Source organism: Equus asinus, chromosome 20, assembly GCF_041296235.1.
Source record: "Equus asinus isolate D_3611 breed Donkey chromosome 20, EquAss-T2T_v2, whole genome shotgun sequence".
NCBI classification, from domain to species: Eukaryota; Metazoa; Chordata; class Mammalia; order Perissodactyla; family Equidae; genus Equus; species Equus asinus.
In genome coordinates this window covers 42,176,846-42,198,565 of record NC_091809.1, presented here as the reverse complement: position 1 = coordinate 42,198,565, position 21,720 = coordinate 42,176,846, and the positions used below count along the sequence as shown (strand labels likewise).

General features: G+C 42.1%; 2 protein-coding genes across 6 annotated transcripts in view; one reads left to right on the top strand and one right to left on the bottom strand.

The window, feature by feature from the left end:
- The window catches only part of JHY (junctional cadherin complex regulator), a 71,037-nt gene extending 54,132 nt beyond the window's left edge, over window positions 1-16,905 (top strand). For 4 of the 5 annotated variants that reach the window (XR_006516392.2, XM_044752573.2, XM_044752574.2 and 1 more), the window contains one exon: window positions 358-13,208. Coding sequence is in view for 3 of the 5 variants with exons in the window: in XM_044752573.2 (XP_044608508.2) it covers window positions 358-555 (198 nt within the window). In the remaining 2 variants the exon portion in view is untranslated. Of the gene's footprint in view, window positions 1-357; window positions 16,086-16,766 lie in introns of those variants that run through there. The other variant, XR_011495645.1, reaches the window with a different exon arrangement.
- BSX (brain specific homeobox) lies at window positions 13,341-20,809 on the bottom strand. Its single transcript, XM_014843684.3, has 3 exons — window positions 20,337-20,809; window positions 18,135-18,331; window positions 13,341-17,105 (listed from the first exon to the last, which is right to left on the bottom strand). The coding sequence occupies exons 1-3, from the start codon at window positions 20,596-20,598 to the stop codon at window positions 16,866-16,868; spliced, it is 699 nt and encodes a 232-aa protein (XP_014699170.1). The 5' UTR covers window positions 20,599-20,809; the 3' UTR covers window positions 13,341-16,865.
- Between the last annotated feature and the right edge of the window lie 911 nt (window positions 20,810-21,720).

The following is a 21,720-nucleotide window of genomic DNA, read 5'->3' as shown; positions in this document are numbered from 1 at the left end:
TAGTTTTAATAAGACTGCCGGAAACTAAAATAGATCAAACATAGGAGAAATCTACTTTCAAATGCTTGAATAAAACTCAGTTTTATAAAGAAAACATCCAAAGGTACAACTGTACGTATCATTTTCCAACTCTTCTTCACAGCATATTGTGATGTGGCTAATTTATTTTGTTTAAACGTGCATTACATTGCCTTATTTGCATTTTCCCTCAGTCTCTATTTCCATCCACATCTTAGTACATTATTGTAGCAAGTCTCCTTTTATATTATCAATAAGCATTTACTAAGACTAGATTTAATTTAAGGAATCCAGGGCTCACTTCCCATTTCAAGTAAGTTTTTTTCTTTATGTTTTTAGGCTTTGGAATATGCTAAGACCATTCCAAAACCCAAACCTTCAAACCTGACCGATCAAGCATCAAAGGAAAAGAAAAATCCAACCCATGCTGGAAAAGAAGACACTTTACCTGAAATCTCACTGCTGGAAATACTGCAGAGCAGACACGAAAGGGAAAAACAGGCTGTGGCTGCTTTCAAAGTCCTTCACATTGTATAGACAACGTATGTGCAGGAGACTGAAAACACCCGGGGAATGGACAGGGGGAACAGAAACGCTAACCGACCCCTCTGCATTGAGAGGGCTGACCTAGGATCATCACCTGACTGCACTCCACCTTTGCTTTGTACAGGATTTAAAAATAAGCGGCCCTAATACATTATGGTGCCACATTTTGCCTTCTAGGAAGAAGTTTTCTTTAATTATTTATTTTCAAATCAGTTAGAATTTGGGTTGAATAAGAACTAGGGAATAAAGCCTTTTGGTTTTATATTGGATCTTTTGATTTCTTAAATGACCTCTACCCTTCCTTACCATAAACTTTGAAGTTACCCAGAAATAAGTCTACCTACTTGTGTTTCTCTCTTACTTCCTGATAAGAAAAAAAAAGTATAAACATTTCAGTTTTTACTAAGATGAATTCAAATTGGACTAATCATCAGTATATTTTGAGATATCATTTCCAAAACATTTCCAAAATCTCTAAATTTAGCAGGACTTATATGTAAAATTGAAAAAAAATGAAGGTCCATCTGGATGTGCCTAGTCAGGCAGAACGAATCCCAATGTCATACCAACAGAGCATCAAGAGATTAATGAGAAATCCGCCCACCAGCCCAGACGCACCCAACTCAGGCAACTCCACGAGCCACACCTTCTCAAAGCTTCTTACTCCAAGTACATAAATTTGCTGGGCATCTTGCCGTCAGAGATATCTTAAAATATTGTCAAATGTGTGCTTTCACACAAAAAATATTAGGTAAGACAAAAGCATTCCACAGTTTGCTACTAAATGTCAATATTAATAAATGTTTTTAAAAAATCTTTTAAAACTGAATGAACATTGTAAAATTCCCAAGTCTTAAAATAACTACTGGAGGATTTAATTTTTTATTACTTGCTTATACTGTATGGGCATTGCATTCTTAGATGCCCATATCCAGAAATGGACAATTTTAACAATAATTTAGGGCAAATTTGTTTATCTATACAGGTGGCATAAGGACTAGCTTTGGAGATTTATTCCTATGTTGCATACATTTTACATATACCAAGATGTGGTATAAAAGCTGCCTGGTACAAAACTTCCTCTTAAAACTGGAAGCAATTAGAATGGAAAGTCTGGATGCTGGCCCAGTGGCGCAGCGGTTAAGTGTGCACATTCTGCTTCGGCGGCCCGGGGTTTTCTGGTTCGGATCCCTGGTGTGGACATGGCACCGCTTGGCACGCAATGCTGTGGTAGGCGTCCCACAGATAAAGTAGAGGAAGATGGGCATGGATGTTAGCTCAGGGCCAGTCTTCCTCAGCAAAAAGAGGAGGATTGGCAGCAGTTAGCTCAGGGCTAATCTTCCTCAAAAAAAAAAAAAGAATTGAAAGTCTGGAAGGATAAGTATCCGAAGATAAATAGTAAACTGGCGAGTCATGTTTCAGTGGTACTTGAAAAATCGTGTCATACATGAGGAGTTAGTTCAGGAAAATCACAGCCCACACTGCTCCAAAAACAGTTCATAAAAGAAGAGGATCCTTCAGGGTACATGGTGAAGACTTTTCTAGAAACATGAGATAGAATGATTTTTTTTTTTCTAAATGGCCTTAAATTTAGCTCTAGAAGATAAAATAATGCATATAGAGACATTTTCATGTTTTTGTATTTAAAGGGACAGGGTAAAATTTTTTTAATATTCCATTTCTATTAGAGTATCTTAAAAGAATTTAGAGGTTGATACAGATTTATCTTGTTCAACTGCCAATTTTTCAGAAGAGGAAATGGAGATCCAGAAAGGATAAATGACTCTGAAGTCCACCCAGCCTACTGATAGGAATGAGAGAGTAGCCAGGTCTAAACTCGGATCTTTCAACACCAAGAATGGCACTGTTTGATTATTTGTTTGTTGGCAGAGGTGGTGCTTGTTTTTCTGTGTAGGCAGAAGGAACGTGTTGTTATGAATCTCAATTTTGGACCTGAACTTCCATTATTAAGTTCTCTTTTTAAAAATATACATTACTATATACCTTATCATATTTTTAATATGTACAATTTGGCAACTTCATTACTATATTGATAAAGTAAATATAAAAAGAAATATATAAGGCAACTCGGTTGTTGACCAATAAAAGAGATACTATTTTAATTTTTTCTAGAATATTTAAAAACTTTCCCATAACCATTTCTCTGTCAGCCTAGGCTTGGTTAAATCCTTCGGGCACTTTCACACATCCTGTCAAGAACCCACACTTAGCTGAAGCAGGTTAAACGACACAGTCGATGTCAAACGACAGTTCACAGGATCTTTACTCCCAAGGCAAGTCTTTATCATCCAGCAGATAAGAGTCTAGAACATCAAAATTCTTTGTACATAAATATTGAAAGTGACAAGTGGCATCTAAAATGACTTTAGCTAAATAAATAGAACATATTTGCTGAAAGCTTGGGGTTGAAATCAAAGAATGGACCAAAATAGGCCTTGACCTGGCCCCAAGTCATCTCACAATGGTAAGATCCAGCAGAATGTCCCTAAGCTACCGTGATACTAAAGCAGGGTAGAGATTCTGCAAAAACAATAAATGACAAATACTGTTTTGCTCCTTCTTTAAAGTAAATTATACTAATGACAATAACATGAATCTTTTATAGACCCAAGTGGATCAGTGATCAATTTTTATAGTATTTCTATTTCAGATATTTAAGAAGTAAAAACAATTTGCCTATTAGAAAGCAAGGAACTTCAAACTTGATAGAATGATGGAGGGACTGTATTTGACCAGATGTTATATATGCCATTGAAAGACAGCGCCTGATTTGCCTAATCTCTACGAACTGGTGTAAATAAAGGACCTTTAAACCATGTATTCTTTCTTATTACAGCCTCCTTTTTATGGTGTTTTTCCATCTTGCCTTTCCAACAAGAACATCCTCTAAGAGGGAGCTTTTTTATAAGTAGCTGAATTTAATGACAGCTGTCTCCACGATATTGTTTTGTATAGTAAGGAGTCTCTTGGGAGTTATCTAGAAAACAACTCAAGAAAAGACAATAATGAGGAACAAAATAAAAGGTAAGCCTAGCAAAAGCACTGATGCCTAATAGTTCCAATTGGGGCCTTATTATTGGTTAATGAATCATTGTCAAAACATCACAGAAAGCATGAGCATGCACAGGCTAGTCTATAGTGAGAAAATGACTCTTCATCCCAACAGTTATTAGCTGGGAGTTGTTTGAAAACACATCCAGTAATTACAACAACACTGGAGCTAATTGAGAACTTTGAGTTGATGGCAAATGGTCTACAATAGCAGACTAGATAAACTCAGGGGGGAAGCTTTTTTAATTACTTATTGAAAAACAGCAGCAAATGAATTTGGGTGATAGTCTGCAGATATCAGGGCAAGTTCAGCTCATTCTGTCCAGTACGTGCTTCAAAATGTGTATTACCATTATATTAGAAATAGCATTTGAAAAGACAAGGTTCTTAAGGAAAAAATCAAGGTTGCTCTCCTAAATGTGCCTTTTTAAAGATTTCCTATTAGAGATTTCCTATTATAAATCTTGAATAATACATATTTTACCCAACTCTCAAGAATTCCATAGGGTGGCTGTAGGGTTTCACCTCCCTAATGCCAAGCGCATTTTCATAAGTTCTTCTCCTAACGGGTAAAAACAGAGACAAAAAGATAGATGAATACTCCATTTACCTGTCTGGTTGTTTTCCCCATGAGAAAAGGATTTAAAACAGTAACATAAAGTGCATTTTTTTTGGTTACTGTGGATTTTGTTTATCCTCAGAGTCTCACTCCCTCTATATCCCTGATTGCAAGGAGCTGTCTATACAGTCAAACGAAATTTGTATGCTATAAAGGCAAAATAAAGGAGAAATATATATGAATAAAAATTTTATTTCGATATTTATTCCACTTTTTTACAATATACTGAAGTAGAATCTCAAAGTAGCTAAAATTCTGATATTAGAATTGTCCCCTCCCCCCATTGCCTCCACACTCAGAATTTGTTTCTACTCCCCCTCTAGCTTCATTAAGCAAAACCACACATCTTTCTCACAAAGGTACTGAGAAAACACAAAAGCTCTCGATTTCCTAAGCAAACATCTGGTCAATGGAAAGCAGAAGGTTTTGGATGGCAGATTGTTCATTCATTCATTCATTCAATTCTGCAGTTTTACAGATTCCCATTCTTCCTATTTGGTTACTTACTTTTGGCTGAGGGAAATAACTGGAAAGTTAGGGCTTTCCCCAAATGTTATGAAAATATTGCATTGCAAGATGCAATAAGATGCAAAGTGAACAGATTTTTCAGCTCTCTCTACCCCTCAATATAGGGGCTCTTTAGGTAATCTGAAGAGAGGAAAAAAGAATTTGGTGGGCAGGGTTTATCTCCCTTGCTACCTCTCCATTGCCTTTTCATTTCCCCTTGCAAACCTAAGCAATGTAAGTAATTAATTTTCAATAAGCTGAATAAATGGTCTTCCACTATTAAATAGCTCTAACAGGTTGAGAGGATTACAATGATATGAGCATTTCAGGCAAATATATTTAGTGAAGCCTTGGAGATATCTGATAAGACTTCATAAATGTCCTTTACTGAGTTGACAGCTCATAGAGACCAGACCTGACAGTGGGGCTGCTAGACTAGCTTTGTAGGGTACCCTCTGTCACCAAAGTCCCAAGCTTTTGCAAGAAATATTTAAATAGGATATATCCTTATGGTGAAAATTTGACACTGGGGAAAATAACCTTCAGAAATTGAAAATCCAAAAAGTATAATCAGTTATCCTTTGGGAAGCTGTCTACACAGGAAAAGGAAATAAGAGAACAGAATGAATATCCAATGAATAAAACTAAGGTAGATGTCTACACTAAATAATTTGGGCTCCAAATGTACTCTTTCCTCTGTGGCAAATTTGTCTCCCAAATTAATCCTTATGCTTTCTTTTTTGCAATCCAGGCAACTATCAAAATCACTATCATGAAGCCTGGTTAACCTCACCTCGTATCTCCAACCCATTCACCTGGCAGTGATGTCTTTGCCCATTTCCTCTACTTCCACACAATGGTGACACTTTGAAGCAGTGCTGATGAAGTCCCTAAATTTGTTGTCTCTACTTAAAATTGATAATCTCCTATCATACAAATCTCAAGCACCTATTTTTAATGAAACCTTTAGATGAATATCAAAGAACTATTTAGGCATGGCTAATATTTTAATTAGATTATATTCTCAATTTAACCCATTAAACCTCCTTTGATGGTCCCCATATTTAGTGTTTAGCCTCAGATGCACGAGGTAATGAATACTGGACCTTTTGATTTAATGAGAATTTAGGCTCTTCCAGCCTGCGCCTCTTTGTATACCTTTTATTTTGCTGGCTATAGAATTCAGTTAATTGAAGGGGTCTCTTACCATCACACATTAAGGAGTATAAATTAGCATCCCCATTCTGATTGGAAAATACAAGCAGACAGTTTTGCTTTGATCTGAGGATTGAGCTAAAGAAGGCAGCAGCCCTCTGAAAATGAGCTGATGGCCTTGTTATCAGGGCAAAATGCAGATGTGTCCATGTGTCACAAAACACTTAATGTCTTAATTGATCATCTTCCAATTCTCCCTGTCCTGTTTGCATCATTCTTCTTAGGAGCATGTGTGCATGTGTGTGAGTGTGTGTGTGTCTGTAGCTCTGTCTTGCTCTCTCTGTTTATCCTTTCTGTTTCTCTACTCAAAGAATTAGGGACCTAGGTTTCAAATTAATCTGATACCAAGGAAAATGAAATAACACAAATTTCCTCACCTTGAAATTTCTAAGAATATCCTGTAAAACTATTCAGGACCTTCCACAAAGATTCTGAAGGACTAACTGTAGCTTCCAACGCTCTCAAACTGGCTGCTCCCAAGCCGTTGGCAGTGTATCACTCAATAGGTGGTAGGAAGGGGTATTCTGTGCTTTGGCAATGAAGTCAGCCTTTTAATCTGTTGTAATGACAATGCAATGCTCCTGAACCTCGATAAATTCAGTTACATAAAAGAAACATCAAGGTAAAGACCAACACCTCCATCACTGACTGTAAAAGTCTCAATAAATAACATTAAATTCAAATCATGAGGTTTCTGGATAAATGCAGTAGACTAAACACACCCATCTATTTCACTCCCTTGGCGAGCCCCCACTAAATTCACATTAAGGGTTTTTTAAAGTCATGAGCATAAAAGAACAGGGAGAAAAGGAAGAGGGACAACAGTAACAAAATTTTGAAAACTGGAAGCAGATGACTGAGTTGTCAAAAAAAAAATGGCAGACTCCAAAAATACTAAATTCTAACCTAGCAAAGAGGACATCCAAGAATCAATCTGATTTACACTATAGGATATCCAAAATGCTTAGGAATTGATAGTGTCAATTACCTCTGGAAGTAGGGGTGAAAAAGGTGAAGGGGCTAAACGAAGGATGGCTGCCCCTCCACCAGCCCAGTTAAAGACTGCTCCACCCTCTGAAGACGGCAGAACGGTGTCTCTGGAGTGAAGGACAACCGGCTCTGTTAGGAGGCAGAGTACTGGAAACAGTCAACAGTGAACATGTGTGTTCACTACACACACAATATAGAGACCTCTGGTCCTCTTCCGCCACTTGGCTCCCAGAATGTTGGGCTTTCATCCTACAAGCAGGAGTTCGGAAAACACTTCTCTGGGGAATCTGATCAGCCCAAAATAAAAGATCTAAAACGTCTGACCTCAGAGGTTCTCCAACTAAAGAATTCAGCCATGTCATCCTATAATAGAGCTCACAGTCAACAAGTCCCGCTCGTGTATTCATAACATCCTATTAGCTTTCTCATTTCTCATACTTAAACGAGCGGACAACCATGGATTCCCAAACATCTGAGAATATTATACAGGACATCATTAAAAAGAAGCAGGAAGATAAGAAAATTAAAAGAGATCTTGTGAATTAGAAATATGGTAGCAGAAATATTTTTAAATACCCAAAGCTTAGGGGCTGGCCCGGTGGTGCAGCAGTTAAGTGCGTACATTCCGTTTCAGCAGCCTGGGGTTTGCTGGTTCAGATGCCAGGTGTGGACCTACGCACCACCTCTCGGGCCATCATATATGGCAGGCATCCCACATAAAATAGAGGAAGATGGGTATGGATGTTAGCTCGGAGCCAGTCTTCCTCAGCGAAAAGAGGAGAATTGGCAGCAGATGTTAGCTAGGGCTAATCTTCCTCAGAAAAAAAAAAAACACAAAGGTTAGAAGATACCATTGAGGAATTTTCCCAGAAAGCAGAGCAAAGAGGCAAAACAATAATAAATTTAGAGGATAAATCCAGGAGGTAAAAAAATCCAAGTAAGAGGAGTTCCATAAAAAAAAAACAAACATAATTGAACAAACAATCCTAAAATTCATATGGGGCAACAAAAGACCGCGAATTGCTAAAGCAATCCTGAGCAAGAAAAACAAAGCCGGCGGAATCACAATCCCAGATTTCAAAACATACTACAAAGCTACAGTGATCAAAACAGCATGGTACTGGTACAAAAACAGGTCCACAGATCAATGGAACAGAATTGAAAGCCCAGAGATAAAACCACACATCTATGGACAGCTAATCTTCGACAAAGGAGCAGAGGGCCTACAATGGAGAAAAGAAAGTCTCTTCAACAAATGGTGCTGGGAAAACTGGTCAGCCACATGCAAAAGATTGAAAATCGACCATTCTTTTTCACCACACACCAAAATAAACTCAAAATGGATCAAAGACCTAAAGATTAGGCCTGAGACAATAAGTCTTTTGGAAGAGAATATAGGCAGTACACTCTTTGACATCAGTTTCAAAAGAATCTTCTCGGACACTGTAACTCCTCAGTTGAGGGAAACAATAGAAAGAATAAACAAATGGGACTTCATCAGACTAAAGAGCTTCTTCAAGGCAAGGGAAAACAGAATTGAAACAAAAAAACAGCTCACTAATTGGGAAAAAATATTTACAAGCCACTTATCCGACAAAGGGTTAATCTCCATAATATACAAAGAACTCACACTGCTTAACAACAAAAAAACAAACAACCCGATCAAAAAATGGGCAGAGGACATGAACAGACATTTCTCAAAAGAAGATATGAATATGGCCAATAGACACATGAAAAGATGTTCATCATCGCTATTCATCAGGGAAATGCAAATCAAAACTACACTAAGATATCACCTTACCCCCGTTAGATTGGCAAAAACATCCAAAACCAAGAACGACAAATGTTGGAGAGGTTGTGGAGAAAGAGGAACCCTCATACACTGTTGGTGGGAATGCAAACTGGTACAGCCACTATGGAAAACAGTATGGAGATTTCTCAAAAAGTTAAAAACAGAAATACCCTATGACCCAGCCATCCCATTACTGGGTATCTATCCTAAGAACCTGATATCAGATATCTCAAGAGTCCGTTGCACCCCTATGTTCATCGCAGCATTATTTACAATAGCCAAGACGTGGAACCAGCCTACATGCCCAGAAACTGATGACTGGATAAAGAAGATGTGGTATATATACACAATGGAATACTACTCAGCCATAAAAAAAGACGAAATTGGCCCATTCACAACAACGTGGATGGACCTCGAGGGCATTATGTTAAGCGAAATAAGTCAGTCAGAGAAAGACGAACTCTATATGACTCCACTCATAGGTGGAAATTAGTATATTGAGAAGGAGATCTGAACGGTGGTTACCAGGGAAAAGGGGGGGTGGGGGGAGGGTACGGAGGGGGAAGTGGTGTACCCACAATATGACTAACAAAAATGTACAACTGAAATCTCAAAAGGTTGTAATCTATCATAACATTAATAAAAACAAAAAACAAAAAAAAAAAACAAACATAAACAGCAATAGAAATCATCAAAGAATTAATTCAAAAAACTTTCCCATAACTGAAAGAAATGAGTCTTCTCATTGAAAGAGCCAAGTGAGTATCCAGAACAGCGGGTGAAAATAGACCTCCAACCAAGGCACATAATTGTAAAATCTCAGTACACTAGCTAGAAAGAGGGTATCCTACGAGCTTCCAAAAAGGAAAACAAATGAATAAAACAGGATACACGAAGAATCAAGGATCAAAATGACTCTACAACAGCAACTGGAAGCTAAAATCCTCAATTGAATGATATCTTCAAAATGATTCCAAAGTATTCAATAACGATTTCCAACTTAGAATTCCATACTTAGCCAAAATACTAATAAAGCATGAGACTAGAAATAAGATATGCTTTAGACAAGGATGATCCAAAACGTTTACCATTCAGGAAATTACAGGAGACTGTTCTCCGCCAAGAAAAAGATAAAGGAAACATGAGTAAGAGGGAAGGAATCCCCAGATGAGGGGGAAGGGAGATGCACTGACATAGAATCCAGAGTGGGGCAGACCAGAGGCTCTGGGACAGATTTATTCCGGAAAATGGAACGTTAAGAATATATGATACTTGGGAGGGGGATATAGACAAATGGTGAAGAGTTGGGAGTTAAATGAGTCACAAGTACATTAAAAATAAGAATAAAGTAAGACAAATATTAATTCCAAGAAAAACAAGAAGTCTTGCAGAAAAAGAAAAGTAATCATAGTTGATTACCTGGCTTAGCTCAGAATTGCACATACATATCATAATGATCTAATTAAAATTACAATAATGAGGAGAGATAGGGAGGGTGCATGTATGTGGTGGGAGAAAGAGAAGTACATCTTTTATAGTATGAAGTACTAGATAATTCCTAAAATAGAAATACCAAAAAGCAGCAATTCAGTGAAATCATTTAGAAACATGAAGGTAGATACCAAAATAATCATCCAAAAATGGAAACTGGTTGCCTCTGTGGTGAACAAAATAGGGAAGAGGGCAGGGGACTGCTGCCTTTTTAAATAATCCTTGTGGAACTATTTAACTCTTTAAACAATGTGCATGGGTAAGTGATAAAACTCAGATCTCTAAAAATAAAATTATAGAACTTAGGAATTGGAAGAGAAAAAATAACAGATCGGAAAAGAGCAGAACAAGTATGCAGTATTCATTCCCTGCTTTTAGCTTGTAAATCATTCCCACTTGAAACTCAGGATAAGGAGCCACCCTTCTATCCCTATTCCCATTCCTGTCTATAGTTTATTGATCTTCCCAAGTCAAGCACTGAGGAGTAATAGACTATTTGGCCATTCTTTAACTTCTGGCTAGAATATTGGTAAGTATACTTAATTACTCCATTATCTATAGCCATGGGGGGAGGCTAGGGAGAGAATGGATGGTAGAAATGTTCAATAATCCACAAGGACTATATTACTCAATATTTCTAAACAACTCTTCATTTATTCTTGTCACAGAGATAGATTCATAAGGTGTGCCTTTTTTAAACTAAAGAATTCTTGTAAAAAGCTTCAGAAGGAAGGTTAAATCTCGGATGTCCCTGGTAGATTCTGTACTGGAATCACAGGCAATTCTTTGTCTCTTAAGAGGGTATGCATGAATTTGAATTCTAACTTCTCTCCCTGTGTAGTATTCCGTCTGTCACCAAGTAGGATAACAGAAACCCTGGGGCAGGATGGGGTGGAACAGGTAAGGGTGAGGAAAAGGAATATTGTAATTGAAGCATCCTCAATGAAACATCCTCACTTGAAGCATCCTATGTAGTTCTGGGCTCATGTGTCCTCTCTGAGTTCACGCAGTAGAATAATGACAAAGAGAAAATAAATAAAGTTATTAAAAAAAACAAAATTCCTTGGAAAGAGACATAACAACCCCCTCATAAAGATGGTGATGGAGCACCAGGCTAACTTTTAGTGAACCATGTTGTTACAGTTATAGCAAGGAGCAAACTAATATTTTAGATCTATATTGTAATTCCTTATCTTCCTCTTGCACTTTCCATTCAAGATCTCACAGTAGGTACTTCTAGATCTCTTATCTCACACCCCCTCACCACTCTTAACTGACTTATAGGGCACTCTCCTCATTTTTCAAATGCCAAGTAAGAGAAGTAACATAATCATTAGCAAAAGTAAGATTAGAATTTAAGTCTCTAAACCAAGCCATCTAGCCAGTGGCTACGATGCCAAATCTGATTGTGGCTCCACAACATTATAAAGAGTGATATAGGAAGGCTCACAGAATTATTATAAATAAAATTACAGAAGAAAGGTTATCCGGCATACACACTGGGAATTCTAAGAGGGAAGGAGTAAATAAAATTGAAAAGAAATCTGTCTGTGGAGAGGAGATTAAAACCAGCAAATACAATGGAGAAAATGTAACCGGAGAGAAAATATAGGAATCGTTTCAAATCTTCATCTCACTCCTAAATATTTACTGGAATTATCTCTGACTTCTATAGGTATTAATTCTGTAACTCACCAAATTATTAGGTCATGTAATATTGGGCAAGTCAATCTCTCTCTGTTACCTCGTCTGTAACTAAAGGAGATTACGAAAAAATTTTTAGAATAGAGAAATGTAGAGATTTTAAATAGCTTAGAGATAATTTAGCTCATCCTATTGGATATATGAACCTCTTCTAAAACATCCCAGCAAGTGTTTATTCAACCTTGGCTTGAGTAGAAACAAGGCTAAAGGACTCAGTACCTCCTAGGAAAGCCAATTCAAGTCTCAGATTGCTCTTAATCAGAAGTTTTTCCATAAATTGATATAAGATTTTACTAGATAATTTCCAACGAAATGTTTTTTTAATTTTACATCCAAAATTGCTATGCAAAATCCTCTCCTCCACATAATACAATGACTTTTATCACAACATTAATCAGTGGTAAGGTGTGATAATTAAAATTGGCTTCTAGCCTTAATTCTGCCACTGTCTATTTGACATCGGTAAGGCATTCATTACATCTGGATCTTAATTTCTTCACTTATAAAACAAAGGGCTCAGATTTTGTTAAATGTCTCTTCTAACACTGACAATTCCCTCCTGACTATATCTGGGTCCTTAACGCAGTGGAACGTCATTTTGTATTCACTTACTTTCTAGAATGAGGTGTTTGGTACTTCTTTAACGAATAAGGGAATATCCTTTTCCTCTTTTTCTTGTTTCTCCTAATCCTTCTAATTGTTACGGATATACTTACTTAAATTAGAGTGTATGAACTGAAATCTTCTTAGTGAGAAGACAACTTTAATTTTAATAAGTTGGAACTTATAGTTCCTTTCCTACAAAAAGACAGAATACTAGGATCTTAAGGGTTAGAAAGAACCAAACAGGATATCTAGCCCAACCTCCCGCTGACAGAGAATTCCATAGTAGAGCATCCCTAATATTCTGCCTTCTATCTTCTGCTCAAACTTTTCTAGAGGAAGGTGTTTAGTGCTTTGTGGACGTAGCCTGTTCTATAGATGGACAACACAGTACCCACCCTGTAGAAGGTATTCAAATGTTGTTCCAAAGCCTGCTTCTCTGGAACCACCCATTGGTTCCAGTTCTGCTCTGTTTGGCATGGCAGAATAGATACATCCCTTGATACTTAATAGCCGTGCAACCATTGAGATACAACTACCATAGCTAATCTCCTCTTCCTCCCCTCCCCAAAGCCTTGCTTCTCCAAGCTGAAAAGCTCACTTTCCTTTTTTCTTGTTTTCCAATGTTTTCTATCCAGGTTCCTGTATACTGGATGAATTTTAGCTTAACATGCTCTTTAAACTGTGATGCCAAGAATATAACATAAATATAAAATATTTCAATTACCTCATTATTTTTGCACATATATTGAGCCCAATTCAAGAAGACCAGGGAGTCACTGCTTCAACTAAATATGTTTATTGCACGATTCTCTTAGCACCAGAAAGCACTCTGCTTGCTCTGTGTCTTCACATCTCTATATCTCTAGTTAGCAAACACATTGACAAGAACCAGTCCTCTGTCTTTTGAAGTGGTGTCATGGATTTCAATTAATCATGTCTTAGTGCCACTATCAGCTAATACTGGGCTGAATGGTATGTTGTCCATTTCTTATGGTTTTATGTCATGTGAGCAGCAATATTATCAAGAGTCCCTCTTTGAGAATCCATGAAATGAAGTCCATCGGAAACAGCATTAAGAACATATACAGAACAAATTATTTACCACATTTGGGATTCCAGGTAGGATGACTTGCCCACCTTAGCTATTTTAAGATGTTTTCACCCCTTCAGAATCAGACCTACGTCTTTCTTTCTTTAACACACCACAATGAACGTGCTTTTGTTAGATCTTCACTACCAAGTAAAACTGAGTTGAAGCAAAAGCCTGGGTAATTCAGACAAAATGTCTTTTCAGCCTATGGAGGCTTTGATCAGTATTGAAGGCCCAAAACGAAAAGTGCCATCATGTTACATTAAATTGAGACCAAATTATGTCTATCTTCTACTATCATCAGTAACCCCCTGTGTATAAAAAAAGGAAAAGGAAACGAGGAGAACTTTACTATTGAATTGTTTGCCATCAATTTCAGGAAATACCATCTGATGAGAAAACAGTTCCATAGACAGTGTGGCTGGTGCTGCAGGTCTGAGCTCTTCCTTTCCCACCTGATCTAGCCAGGAACAGCCACAAAGGGAGGACCATGATGCGGCAGAGTGAGCATCTTCCCACGCTTAATGCTCATGAATCCACGACACAGGTAGCCATTCCCTGGGCTCCAGGGTTTATTCTGTTTCCAGGCAGGCAGAGCTGTGCCTACGATAACAATGTTTCCTATTTACTTGCCTTTTCAAAAGGTCATGAATGTACCTAATCTGCTCCTCCTAGACCCAAAATAAGCCCTGACATCTTCTCATGAAGACAGAAGAGATAAATGCCTAGTGCTTTGTGGCTTTTGTTAACCATCTAATTAAAGTTTTTTATTCACTTTAAAGATTCCCCCCAAATTCCTTTGAGTAGCTATTCTTCCTAGAAGAATTTGAGATTTTCCCTTTGTATAATAGTATCTACCTTCCCTTCCAGGTTACCAGGAACAACTTATTCACAAATCACTTTTTTTCTATAACCAAGTCTTTTGTCTTATTGTAAAGCATTTGGCAAAAACTCCTGCCTTAAAATGTTAGTGTCATTATCTGAACAAGGAGAGGAGAAATCTGGGCCTAGATTTTCTTTTAATAGCACATCTACACAATCTAAATAAATGAGAGGCGTCCGTACAAAGTGATAGAGGCAAGATACCAACCAGTGCATTGTTACCGAAGGAAAACAAAGAGGATTGGGCAAAGAAATGAACAAGGAGTCAGAAGAGATATTTTTTGTCCTGCTTTGGCTGTTAGCTAGTCCTGATTTCATGGATAAACCCTTCAATCTTGCCAAGCCTCAATTTCTTTATCTATGAAGGGGAAAAATAATCCTTGTTGCCTGTGACTCACAAGATCATTGATTGGTAAAGAGCACTTTGGAAAGTTCGAACAGCTATACAATGATTATGTTAGTAAAGCAATAGCTTTGCCTCCTAAATGATGCAGAATGGATAAAAGTCTCACTCTCACACTTATCTTTGCTTAAGTTAATGTTGCCCCAAATAAGCCTACTGTAAAAAAAAAAAAAAAAAAATGCCTACTGCTACATTCAGAGAATCATAGAACTTAGACCTAAAAGCATCTTTAGGATTCATCCTCTTATTAGAGAAATAAGGAACCAAAAAGATAACACAACCCAAGCTCACACCACTGTGGTCTATATAATTATTATTAATCATTAGAACCCAAGAACTCCACCTAGCCACACTCACTGTTTTCCAGGCTTCCTGGGCTCACTTACGTACGTAAACACACAACCAAAGTGAAAGGAAGATCCGGAATCCAAGGTCACCTCTGGCACGACTCCTGTATTTGATAAGTGCACTGGGCATGTAGTGTCGTCATACAATTCGTTAACACAATTTCAAACTCCAACTATCAAGAGATCTCTGTCCCTTCAGCATTTGAGAGTCAAAAAATACCACTTGCGGTGACCTTTTCCACGTAGGTGGAACTCAAAACTATTAAACGATTAAAAACAGAAAAATCGTGGTAGGGGAAACGGGATCTGTTAACGAAAGGTTATTAACCCTGTTCATTCCTACCGAGAACAGGAAACTGCCTAGGGCGGAGGGGAGGGGGCGTGCGCATGGGAGAACGCAGTAACAAATGATTCCCGGAAACTCGTGTTTGTTCCCAGTTTTGCCCGGCGAGCCCTTTATTATCTAAAGAGACTGCAAATCTGGGAATAGAATAGGAGACCTCCCGGGGGAAAGAGAGAGAGAGAGAGACAGAGAGAAAGAGAGAGAGAGAGGAGCAACGCGCTGGGCCAATCAGACTCCTGCCCACCTCAACAGTCCCCAAAAAGGTGCACGCCCGGAAAGGGATGCGTATTCCCCTTTAGTCTTAATCTTGCTAAAACTCCGCATCCCCTAAAATGCAATGAAAATGAGCATTTCCGCACACAACCCAAGGAACACTCACTTTTAAAATATCAGTAGCCCGTGGGACGTGGAAGAGCTGCGGGGCAGGCGCGCAACAAGGTCGGGAAGCAGAAATTGCTCGGTGGGTTTTCTCTGCCCAAGTTTCTCGCCGCGCGCGGGCGCCGCTCAGTATGGGGGGTGGAGAGGGGCGCGTAAAGAGGGCCGGTGCCTGGCGGCCACAAGCTCAGGAAGGGTGCCGGGGTGCAGAGGGGAGCTCTTGAGGGGAGCAGTGACGGGAGTGGATGAAAGCGCCGCCCTGAGAAGAAGGGAGCCGTCTTCGTGTTTGAGTTAGAGATGGGGGTGGAGGGACCCGAGTGGGAAGTTAGTGGCGAGCATCGCCCTAGTCCGTCCCGACGTGGACGTGTTAAGGATCAGACGGTGGTTCTGCCTGGATCCCAGCAGAGCGGAAGGCCCAGACACCCGGTCCCTTACCTGCAGCCAATCGGTCTACCAAAGGAAGGCAAAGGGTTCGGGTGGGGAGGCCACAGAACCTGGACAACGGAGCTGGGGGAAGATGACTGAGAAGTGAGGGCCGAGGGGGATCTGCGATCGCGGCGGAGAAAACGTCCCCCACCGAATTAGAGAGCCAAGAGCCCAAGCGCCGCTGAAGACGCGGGGCGCGGGAATCGGCTCACCCGGGCACGCTCGCCTCGGGCAGGGACGCAGGGAGCAGGAGCCGGGGGAGCGCGTGAGGCCAAGCCGCAGGCCACGCCGGCTCTGCACCGGTGGGAGAGTTGACGGGTGTGTTTTGTTTGTCTTCCAGAAGCTGATCCCACCCCAAGACTGGAGTCCGAGTCTGCTGGTCCGGGAGGGACCCGCGCCCCGCCCCGCGGTGTCCTCCCAGCCTCCCCGGCCAAGCTGCTCAGAGCATGTGCGACCCTGAGCCGAGTTCCGCTTCGTCCCCAATGTCCACCTCGTCCTCCGGCTCGGTCAGCAGGAAGGGGCCGGCGGACAGGCCTAGCCGAGCCTCGGAAGGCGCGGCCTCTGGGCCGCGGGGGCTCCCCTCAGGGCTCTCGGGCCCATCGGGCGCTTTGGGCTCGTCTTGACTTTTCCTCAGCTGCTTTTTATGCTTCATCCGCCGGTTCTGGAACCACGTTTTCACCTGATATCGGGGAGAAAAAAATTAACCACGTCATTCCTTCAGACTCATTGTTTCTGAGCTAAGATCTGAGCGATTGGTGGGGTTTAGGAAAGCGGACCGCCATCCATTGCCCAATCATCCAAGAGCTGTGACAGTCTCACCCTCGCTAATTCACACCTGAACTGCTCACAAGTTATCGTCTTAAGTTGAATGAGAAGCAAACATTCTAAGGCTCCAGAAGGAATTGTCCCGAAACAACGACGAGGATCAAAATGGTGTGGTTAGTAAATACTAATGCTGTTATCAATTAGAATTTCTAAGAGTAAGTGCTGCGCGAATGACTCTCCTTTACTTTCAACTTACGTTCCTCTGCGACCTCTAAATACCCGGTCCAGCAAGACTGCAGGACGGGAGAAGGAGAATCAAACGTTCTAATTCTCACCAGAGAGAAAATCACTGGCGCCTGGGAGGGCTGATTTTACCGCACGTTCGGTTTCCAGGCACAGGGAATAGAAGACAGAGGGAGTGGAGTTCTGAGGTTGCAGGTGAATAGCCTCTGGAGGAAGATAAACAGTTCTTCCATACAGGGCAGGGCAATAGAGACGGGGCTTAAATTATGAGGGCGCGGGGAGGAGATGAAGCCTTGCAACTATGTGAGAGATTAAAATAAGAAAAAATACTCCTTGTGTGGGCTTCTCTCAGGACAAGAACCCATCTAATGTCTTATTTTACGTTTCACGCGGGTTACTGCCCTGATCGGAGAGTGGAGGACGCACAAAAATGATAGTTCTCCGAGAGGGAATAATCATCAGAATCACCCGAGGAGGCTCTCCTCTACGTCCAGAGACCGCTCGAGAGATTTTGGTTCGGTAAGTCCGACACGAGGTTGGAGGTACCGGTACTTTTGCTAAGGATCTTTGGAGACGCCTAGAATAAAAGGGAGCCGGGTCATTCCCACTCGAGAAGCCCGCCAGGGGTCCAGAATGTGTTAGGAGTTGAGGGGAGAGGAGAGTGAAGCAGAGATCAGGGCCTCCCTGTCCTCCGGCCCACCTGGGTCTCGGACAGACTGAGGGCCGTGGCCAGCTCCACCCGCTCTGGCGTGGACAGGTACCGCTGGATCTCGAATCTCTTCTCCAGGCCGGAGAGCTGCGAGTCCGAGAAAACCGTGCGAGCTTTGCGGCGACGGCAGTGCTTCCCCGGCAGCTCGGTGTGCTGGGGGTGCGGGAACAGCGCCGGGACCGGCATCCCTGCAGAGAGAAGACCAGCCAGGTGGGCAGAGCCCAGTCACCCCGGAGCCACCGCCGCTTCACTCTCCAGCCTAGCCCCCAGCGCCTCCCTCCGCCTCTTTCCTCCACCAGTCCCCACCTCGCCCCAAAGCGCCTCGAGCCCTTCTCCCAGGAATTGCGGGGCAGGAAAAAAAAATCGCAAGAATAGCGTTTGGACATCTTTATCGGAAAGGCCATCTAGAAATACAAATAATAAAAAGTAAGTAAAACGGAAAAGAAAATTATAAAATAGATCCAGAGGCCTTAAAAAAAACGTCTTCTCGGAGAGACTTCCGTAGCGTCTGCCAGCGCCCTGTCCTCTGTTGCGTCTCCCCAAGTTTTCTTGCAAACGTTGGGTGGTCCAGGAACTGTCTCTCCCCCGACGCCCGCATCTTCCAGACCCCTGACTACATTCTGTGTTGTTCTGTGTGTAATAAAGGCGTGAATGTGATCTTGCCTCCCAACCTCACTGAAAGGCACCGTTCTCTTTCCCCAGCCGTCCCCATTGTCCCCGCCTACCGCCTAAGGGAACAGACCAAAACTCTTATCCAGAGAGGCTCAGGCTCGAGAACCGAGGGGCAATTCCCGCCTCGCACGTCTCGCTATCAGTTTCCGGGTTGCGCTGGGGACCCCGCTCACTAATCTCATCCTTATTCTTTTTCTCATTCTTTCCCGCCAACCCCAAGCAGAAAGATTGAAGCGCTTTTCCCTGGCTGGGTCGGGGGAGACTTCTGTCTTTCCTGACTCTGGCAGGCTTTACTGTGTCTAAGACGAATCAGGCAGACAAACTGCCACAGACATCAATATTCGCCAATCCCAGGGTAAAAAAACAAAACAAAATTAGCAGTTTCAGTATCACAGGCTTTGGCTGCGCTATTTGGGAAGAACATGGGTGCAGCCCAATAGAGACTATCGCTGGCTGGGTGATGAAGCTAATGCCAAAGCCGAGATGCAGACGTCGACTTTATAATCACTCTTCCAACCCAGTGTCCCAGAGTCTGGCTTTTACCGTTTTACAGACACTTTTAGCTTTTGTCGTGGATTCCAGTGCCCACATTTCACAAACTGTCTCAAGTCTTTCCATAGCCCCTGCCAGGTTGTTTTTCCAGCTCTGCTCTGCATCTGGACTCAACAAATTATTCTATTCTGGCTGGAATGAAAATGCCGGAGATGAAAGCGTGAATGTGGCCTTTCAGAGAAAGGCAGAAAAAACCTGGGTATTTCTGTGCATCTCCCTGTCCCAACCAGACTTTGCTGGCCCCAGCTCCTTGCCATGCCTGGGAAATCAAAATACTTTGGCACTGGGCTTCAACGATGCCAGCAACTGGGGCAGAGGAGGGCAGCCAAGCCCAAGATTGTGAGTTAAATGCTAGATGTTAGAAATGAAGAGGGTTAAAGAGGAGCCACATCTTTCCCTCATTTTGTCTTACCCTTTCTCCCTTATTCAGGCTAGCCCAAACCTTCAGTCCTCAAAATTTTCCAAACCCTCCTTCACTACTAAGCCCCCACAGTATCAGTGAATGCTCAGCGCCTGGGAGGAGAGAGCTGGAACCATTGGAGCCTTTCAAGCTTCTGAGCTGGAAAGTTGAGTTCTGATCCATAGGATGATAGTGTGGTCACAGGTCTCCCTCAGAGCAGAGAGAGGCAGAGAATTGGGATTAAGAGCTGGACCAAAGTGGTCAGGAAGACCACGAAAAAGGAGACTGAGCACTGCCCACCAAGAATATCATCAAAACTTCTGCCACCTCTTGGCTAGGCACATTTCCTCCATTATAAAGAGTTGGAGGGACCACGAATTATCCCCATGGGTTGGCATGCCTCAAGGGAGCTCCCCGTGTTCTCAGCTATATTCCCAACCTTCCACTGTCACTTAGCGAAGGATGCTGCCAACCCAGGCTAAGCCAGTTCTGGTTCCATCACAGGCATAGGGTCTGCGCTGGAAGTCCTGCTTTTTCCATTCCCGTATCTTGAGGCCCCTATTACTTACCCGAGGTGGTGAGGAAATAAGGGTGGTGGTGATCTCCCTTATGCAGAGGGTGATGGGGATGAGGAGCCAGGAGGGTGGGTGTGGGCATGAGGGGGTAGCCATAGTCTAGCAGAGGCACCCGGGAGGCCAGAGAGCTGGCGAAATGGTCAGGGGCCACCTCCCTTAGTGGCTTGGGCTTGTGCAGCAGGATGTCTTCGATGAAGAAGGACGTGGGCCTCTGAGAAGACGCCGGGTGTAGAGGGGAGGTGAAGTTGAGATTCATCTTGAGCCCGAGCGCCTGCCACAGGGCAAGGGCTGGGGACGGAGTGTAAGAGGCAGGAAGCGTCTCAGCAAAGCTGGTCGAGAGCCGACAACCACCCTCCGAGGCTCAGATCCCCGCGGCTCTCTCCCTGGCCTGGGCTACCCCGGGCGCTGGAGAGGCGAGAAGACAAGCTCCTGGGTAGGTTGGGTCTATGTGTAGGAGAATTGGCAGCTTGGAGAGGGGAGCCAGGAGAGCCAATGGCAAGGCTGCCAGCGGCGGAGGGGAGGGTGCCTTGGGCTGGGGCGGGGCAGGGAGCTGTCCGCTGTGCTGAATATCTCCGGCCAGGCCCGGGGAGAGCGGAGCGGGTCGGGTTCTTGCTCCTCCCAGCTCTCTCGACCTCAATTTCTGCCCCGCCACTGCGGGAGCTGCTTTGTTCCCAGCCGTCTTAAAAAAAAAAAAAAAAGTCTCTGTCGTCCGACAAACTCCTCTTTAGAGAGAAGAAGGCATTTAAAGAGCCCCAAAGAAATAAGGATAAGGCACTTATTTCGGCACTTGGGCCTGGGTTTTTAAACATTAGAGAAATGATAGTAGAAAAAAGGAGAAGAGGAGAAGTGAGGCGAAAGAGAGTCCATTTATGCTAGTCAGTTTAAGTTGAAGTCTGAGAGATGACTGGATTGTTGAGGTAAATAAATAAAATGTTGACGATGGTCATAACATTCTTTACCTCAGTTATGGAGGGTGGTGGGAAGAGAGTTATATCTACATTAGTCAAGTGATTTGGTCTGTGTAAATATGTCCAGAGTTACATCTCACTGCCAGCCTCCGCCTCCTCTCAGATTTCCATTACTTCCTCCTCATTCCACTCACCAGGCTTGCTATTTCTGCTATACTACCCCTTTTCAACCCTAGCCTCCTGAAATAATTGTACCAGATTTTGCCTCCTATTCGCTTTCCCAGCCTTGCTTTTCACTTCCCTTTCTCCCAATCTTTTGGGTTTTTTTCTGTTTGTCTTTTTCTAAATCTGTCACATTTATTTCCCTGGAGTCAAATTGCTAAAATTAAGGTGATCATCTACAGCACAGCAGGGGTAATTTCGGCTCGCATCTCTGAAAATTGCTCTAATTATTGATGTTAAACTCAGAG

Excerpts from the sequence above, each read along its gene's own strand:
- BSX (XM_014843684.3), bottom strand. The coding sequence starts at position 20,598 with ATGAATCTCAACTTCACCTCCCCTCTACACCCGGCGTCTTCTCAGAGG. Across the intron at positions 18,332-20,336 it reads TTATTTCCTCACCACCTCGG|GGATGCCGGTCCCGGCGCTG; the intron begins GTAAGTAATAGG and ends TTCTCTCTGCAG. Across the intron at positions 17,106-18,134 it reads TCAGTCTGTCCGAGACCCAG|GTGAAAACGTGGTTCCAGAA; the intron begins GTGGGCCGGAGG and ends CCCCGATATCAG.